The sequence below is a fragment of the Saccostrea cucullata genome, unplaced genomic scaffold (genome assembly GCF_032062105.1).
Source record: "Saccostrea cucullata isolate Sc308-1 unplaced genomic scaffold, CSIRO_AGI_Scuc_v1 ctg1684, whole genome shotgun sequence".
Classification (NCBI taxonomy): Eukaryota; Metazoa; Mollusca; class Bivalvia; order Ostreida; family Ostreidae; genus Saccostrea; species Saccostrea cuccullata.
In genome coordinates this window covers 103,145-110,099 of record NW_026940377.1, presented here as the reverse complement: position 1 = coordinate 110,099, position 6,955 = coordinate 103,145, and the positions used below count along the sequence as shown (strand labels likewise).

Here is a 6,955-nt window from a genome sequence, read left to right as displayed (position 1 = left end):
TCTTTCAACAAATAAAGTAACCAAAATACGTTATCTTATCACGTTCAGGGATACCAGTCCCTTCATACGTTCAAAAAAAATTTTTAATTGTGTTTTAGCATTAGGTAGGACAAAATCTTTTATATAACAAAAGCTTTTGAAAAAATAAGATTTTGACTTTCCATTCAATGCTCGATGCTTGCTGATTTTGACTCTTAATATCTTTTAACCGAGTGATAAATTCTGCTCTATACCTCTCACATTACCTGGAAAAGAAAGTAAGAAAAATCATTTAAATGACATAATGTTTAGAATGTTAGTTTATTAAGTTATATGATATATTATGTTTCAACATAAGTACTATTAATCACACTAGCATGCAGGATCAATTTCAATTTAAGGAAATTATTTGATATTATTCTGTCGCCGCAGAGTGAATGATTTAATAGTTTTGCTTTTAGATCCTTAAGTATGCCACAAGAGTATGTTAAAAATCTTTATTTTATGAGATTGAATATGGTTCATCTTATATTCAAACTGGTAAAGAAAAACATTCTTGTGTTGCTAAATAAAAATCCTCAGCAGATATTGTACTAAGAATGTTTATTTATATTACGTGAGGTACTTACTTGATGAATTTCTCTCATGAAAACATATCCCTGTTGTAGCATTACACTTGTCACACTCACACTTTTCTTGACATTTAAGGCCATAATATCCTTCAGGACACGGTTTGCTGCATTCTGATCCAAATGACCCTATGCATGCTTAGTAAAAGCCAAATAATGAACATTTCTTTCTTTTATACCAGGTATATGGAATAAGAAAATGCATTTCATTAAGCAAGATTAAAAAGCATAGATACGAGAGATTCAAACGCGTTCTTGGTAATGACTGATTGTATATTGTTTATTGCTCCTCTCGAGAATTTTTCACTTATATGCCGGTGGAGAGCTGCAAACTTTATCCAATGCTCGGCACTCAGGGCCATCGAGCAGGGAGGGATCTTTTTCATTTCAGTATCTTTTGCGACACGGGACCTCGGTTCAAACTATCTCAACCAAAGGACCGGTCTCCATGTCTCAAGTGGGATTCTAACCCACGGCACAAGGATCAACTCCTTACTTCACGACTTTAGGCCAGGCGCTTTCACCACTTCGCCACGCGAAAGATTCTTGGTAATGAATAATTGTATAAGTTAAAATCACTTTAGTCAAAACTTAAACCAAGATTGTCATTTTATAACAGTTATTTACAAGTTTCTTGAAGATACCTTTAAACACATATTGAATATGTATTTTAAGTTAAACTACAACTTACGGTAACATTTTCCTCCATTGGTTCTATACGAGGTACAACATCGCAAATTCCTTATAAAGTACAAGTTATTATTTTAGCATGTGACTTAATTGCATAAAGCAGAAAATGAACCTTAAACACATTTTTATAATTTTTTGACATATACTTACTCAGAAAAAAGATTAGAATCGCTACACTTCGGTTCTAAAGACATTACACCTAACTTTTTGGCATTATGTACCAAGGGGATTGTCATTATGACTTTATAAAGATCCATTTTCTCCGAATTTGATTTAGATGAGTAGATAAAAGTTGACTTCCTGATAAACTTTCCTCACTTTGAATACATAGTTTATTTTTATTTCTAAAAATACAATCAATATTATGTATGATTGCACTGAACAGATCTACAACAGGGAAAAGTTTATATAGACAAGGAAACTGATATCTTATACCATCTCAAAGAATGCAGCATTTTAAAAATTGAACTTTAGTACATTTGTAAAAGTACTTTTACTTCATATCAGACTAACATGGAACTTTCCCCCCTCTACCCCATCGATAGAAAAAGACCACTGTAGTTGCGACCTGTAAAATCAGTTTCATAGTTGAAAGGTAACGATTACAAAAAACGCATTTCCTTTTTAATTTTGGTGGGAAAATGGTAAAATTTTCGAAATACAGAGACGTGTTCAACAGAGCGAACGTTTGCGAGCGTTTGCCAAAATTTCTTACACCTTCAATATAAATATTCGCGAGCACTTGCTCTGTTGAACAGGCCTTAAATGTAGTTCAAAGTGTATTTCAACCACTAGAAAATGAGGATCTCCAGTTTATTGACTTTTGAGCTTGAATACTGTTCGTTATCTCCATATCTTTCGTACTTCACATGTTTGTTTTGACCTAATACCCTTTCTTTTATCTACATAAAAGACAAAACCTTTAACTTGGACCATAATTTCTGAACAGTTTAGTGTCTGGAGCCTTTATCTTTCACAGATGTATCTCTGGTGACAAGATCTTTTTTTGGGATACAAACATTTCTGTCCTTTGACATATTACCTCAGAGTTTTACTTACTTTGAAACCATTAACCTTGCTTAAAACTTAAGAAAAGTTGATGCTTTGACGCCTATGTTTCACATGTGCATTTTTTATGAAAGGGCCGTCCCCTGGGTACCTTTTTTGAGTATTTGACATTGATCTTGAGAGTTTGATTCATGATTTAAAATGTTTAATCTTTATCATTCATATTAAATAGTTGGCGCTTGGAAGTCATATTTCACAATTATCAAAGACCTATATATAATAAACAAATGCTAAGTATTTAAGTTTAATGTTTTATTCGAGTTGGCAGGTATTGTCCACAGTGGTCTACACAACAGTGGGGCAGCCGGCAAAATGGCATACCCCCAACATCAACATAAGTTGTGCCCTCCCTGACGGGAAAAGTAGCACGCTGGGTTGACCTCATTCGTGCTACGGACACATTTCAACACAAATTGTCTTTTAATTATATTATTTTGCTTTAGATTTACATTATATAAGATATAATTTTCAAAGTCAACATCACATATATCAACATCAATCATCACTTATATCAACATCAACCACAAAAAGTCAACAAAATCAACAGTTCAATGGTTAAATTGAAGGTGACGATTTCGCCAATACGACCACTGTGAAGTATAGTCTACTGTCTTTCCCCGAACTCCTTGAAATCATGGATAAATCGCCAAGTTGACACCTGTCACGCATGGTATTTGGTCAGAGATCATTCCAAAGGTCCTAGAAAACGGAAATAGCGGGCAATCCTGATCAGCACCGTCAGTCTCCTTCAACGAAATCTCTTAATACCTGAAAAGACAAAAACAAAACCACACAGCAGAAAAAGATTCTCAATAAAATTTCCATAACTTTAATAAATTGGCTATACCTAACCCATGAAAAACAATGTATACGTAAATTAAACAAACAAAAGGAGAAAGAGTAATACTTAACACCTAGCTCAAGGGTTGAGGTGGGAGGGTATTTCATAATACAGAAAAATAAATCGGATACTTTCATCACCCACCTTTCACTTTCATTGATGCATAGAAAAGGGGAGATAACCCGTAAACCTAGTAACTACGTACTGACACTGCATGGATGGATAAATAAATTCCGGCTTATCTCATTTATTAATTTTTCACAAAAAGGAGGTGAATGATGACATATAATCAAAGGATATATAGAGCTTAGATAACGACGCATATTATGAGATGAACTCAAATATGCGGTAGTATAATTATTGGGTAAGAACATCAATATTTTCATCTCTTGACTTTGGAGTTTGACTTTCATATGAAAAACTTCAACCTTCGCCAAAAGCTGCCATAAGGGGGCATCAGTGTTTCACAAACACATCTTGATTTCATTAGTATCATGATTATACTACTTTTATTTAGTGCCCTTTTAAATTTTTCAAGTTACCAAAAGCGCTTAATATGTAAAAAAAGTACAATATCACACGAAGAACATAGAAAAAAAATCAAAAGACATAAAACAAATTTGCAACTTTATACGTATCTACATACCCCGTCAGGTATAAAATACTCTGTCAAGTTTTTAATGAAAGAGAAACCGCGGAGTGAAAGTTGTGTTTGCCAATGTAATGAGATCTGCTTATTGAATATCACTCACAATAGGGAGAGGTCAGACCTTAGCATAATATATTGTATTCAATTAAAATATACCAGTGTGTATGAGGAAGTTACAATACGGTACAATGACGTGCATAAAAATGTATTTCATAGGATTGTTCATATCAGTCTCTTTTTTGCTGATAAGAATTACTTCTAAAGATTTAAAGCCAGTGGATCCACTTTGCGCAAAACCACAGTAGGTGCTTAATTTTACTTCTTACAGAAGAAATGCTTCCATACATCTTGATCTGTAAGAAAACATGCTAATAAGATATGTCGTTGTTTAAATAAAGAGGAAAATAACTCATTTCAAATATTCATATTCAAATATTTTTTTGAATAATGAATTAATTTTTATAACACTGAATAAATTTCAGAGGACACACTCGATGTTGTGCTGGATATAGAACAATAATTGATAAGTGTTACCGTGAGTTATTTTTTCTTCTATCCGAAAGCATGGTTTTAAGAGCATTTTTTGCTTCCTTGTATCCCATGAATACATCATGAATTTGTCTAGACCTATTAAAAAAAAATGATATAATTGTTTTGATGTAAATGCTAAACGATTAAGTATTTAAACTGAAGCATTGTTTGTTCAGCATGCAATGGATCATTTGGAATTGAATGCAGCAATACATGTCCAGCGGGATATTTTGGAAATAAATGCGAAGAAAAGTGTATTTGTGACAGATGTGATGCAAGAACGGGGGAATGTTACAATGAAACCACATCAATCAGTATGTGAATATGATTAAAAGTATAAATATATTTTAAAAAATACTTTCTAGATATCCATAAATAACATTGTATCATAATAATGATTGAGTAGAATTAATTTTAATGTCAACTAACTGAATGATAAAAGTGTTACCACCTCCCACCCTAAACAAACATAAGATCCTTAGTTTACAAAGCTTAAAGTGTAAATAATGGTCTAACAATCAGTATGAAAAAAGACATTTAGCATTTGACTTTGTGATAAATTCTATTTGCTGACAAGGTCATTAAATCAAGTTAATATAATTATTAAATTATTCTCACCATTATTGTCAATGTGACAAGGTTATTATACTGACTGACGTTTTTAATATTAATTTTTAGTCTTTTGTTTATACACTGAGTTGACAAAAGACTTTCCCCTTATTTACCGATCATGACAAGAAGCACACGGCGGGTGTGACCGGTCTGCACAGGATACTCATTCCTCCATGGCATCTGATCCAACCTCTGATGATTTGGAGGTCTGTGTTTGCTCTGCTCTTATTTTGTATCCTTTATGGACTTTTGATCTTGAATACTGTTCGTTATCTCATTAGATATTTAAACTCATTATGCAGGTGACAAAGGTATATTGTTGCATATAAGGAAGGGAGGTTGACGATTGAAAAGTTAAAATCAAACAAACAAATAAGCAAAAGAAACATTGAATATAGAATTAACATGTATGACTAACCGGTTGTGGATTTGTAAGGGAAAATGAGTAGTAATTTCAGATTAACAACCTTTATATTAATAGAAGGGAAGTCATGAATAAGAAGTGCTATAAATTGGATTTGATTTAGGAATTATCCAATTATTGATATTTTGCTTTTTAATCAGAAATAATGATTTTCAAACAATCATATAAGATCTTTGCCGAAGAAAATGAAAAAGTTATAAAAAGAAAAACATGAAATCGTCAAAAGCATTATTAAAAATTGGACTGTTTTTAAACCAGGAAAGAAGTATGCCTTATTTTGATTATAATATAAAGATAAATTTTATTGAAAGTACTAGTAAGTGATAAGTTTCTGATTATAGTTAGGAAGATTGCCATTTATACGTGTTTACATCCTCAATTTTTATTTCAAATTATCTAATCATTAGATAATAGCCAAAATGGAAAGGATAAGGAAAGGATATTGATTCCATGGACAGGGATCCTACTAGGGCTATTGGGAAGTATAGGATCCGTTGCTGTTCTTTTCTCAGTTCTTTTTCTTAAGGAAAGGTGAATATGAATATGAAAATGAGAACACAATAAACTCATAACTCAACTGGATATTTATATACATATTGTTCTAAAAATCATATCAAGTTACAGGTAGGTACAGCGAGAGAAAAAATCCTTACAGGAAACAATATCTAATGGGATTGAAAGAACAAACGAACAATTAATACACAACTTATAATGTATCGAATAAATTCACATTTCAAAAGAAAGTAGTTTATATTGAAAGTTATATATTTTTTAAATGTTATAATTTTTACATCTTTGTCAGAGAGAAACTTCTACGAAGAAAGGCTAAACAAGATGGTAAGTAACATCATATGTATGAAATGCATATCATGCAACCAATTTTGATGAGATACACACAATACTTTTATTTACATGTATGCAACAGAAGACACAGAAGGGAACGAATATACAGACCATGGATTAGAAGAAGACAATTATGCCAGTGTAAGAGAGTCTCGAATGGTTTTGGACGAAGGAGGGGCTTGTGGTGGACTAAATATGTGTAAAGCATTGGAAGATGATTATAAAGAAAAGACCTGGACAATGCTTAACCCGTATGATGGATTAAGTTTCAACATATCATAGAACTGGGACGAAATATTTTAGAAATAATGAAAAACACAGTACTTCTTAGAAGACCTGAATTATTGGTCGATAGATTGTATGTTGTTTTAAGTCTCATTTTTGTCGACTTGGAGCAATTGCGGTCGCGTTTGGAACAATTGACATTCTGATTACGAAATAAACTTGACACACGAAGGTTGCATCTGACGAAAAGTACTCTTTTGAATTTAGTGATTTAGAATAGAGCGATTAGACACACAAGCATTTACAATGGTTGCTTATACTTATCTAAATGAAGTAGATTTAATGATAGATTGTATTTAGTTACACGATCCTTGCATCGACCATATTATTTGCAAAATGTGGATTTTAAATAAAATTGTTGAAACCATTGTTCTATCAATTTATTTTGTCAATGGCTTGCCGTA

At 32.3% G+C, this 6,955-nt stretch overlaps 1 protein-coding gene and 1 long non-coding RNA gene across 3 annotated transcripts; one reads left to right on the top strand and one right to left on the bottom strand.

The window, feature by feature from the left end:
• Positions 1-610: 610 nt before the first annotated feature.
• LOC134255299 (uncharacterized) lies at positions 611-1,554 on the bottom strand. Its single transcript, XR_009989513.1, has 3 exons — positions 1,449-1,554; positions 1,300-1,349; positions 611-746 (listed from the first exon to the last, which is right to left on the bottom strand). It is a non-coding gene; the product is annotated as an uncharacterized LOC134255299 (long non-coding RNA).
• A 2,478-nt stretch (positions 1,555-4,032) lies between these two features.
• On the top strand, positions 4,033-6,577 carry LOC134255300 (uncharacterized). 2 transcript variants are annotated; one of them, XM_062737824.1, is made up of 6 exons: positions 4,033-4,157; positions 4,339-4,391; positions 4,564-4,701; positions 5,831-5,954; positions 6,226-6,260; positions 6,352-6,577. In XM_062737824.1, exons 1-6 carry the CDS (start codon positions 4,045-4,047, stop codon positions 6,546-6,548), a joined length of 660 nt encoding a protein of 219 aa, XP_062593808.1. In that variant the 5' UTR covers positions 4,033-4,044; the 3' UTR covers positions 6,549-6,577. The 2 variants fall into 2 exon arrangements, with proteins under 2 accessions (XP_062593808.1, XP_062593807.1); XM_062737823.1 differs by having other exon boundaries at positions 6,349-6,577.
• Positions 6,578-6,955: the final 378 nt, after the last annotated feature.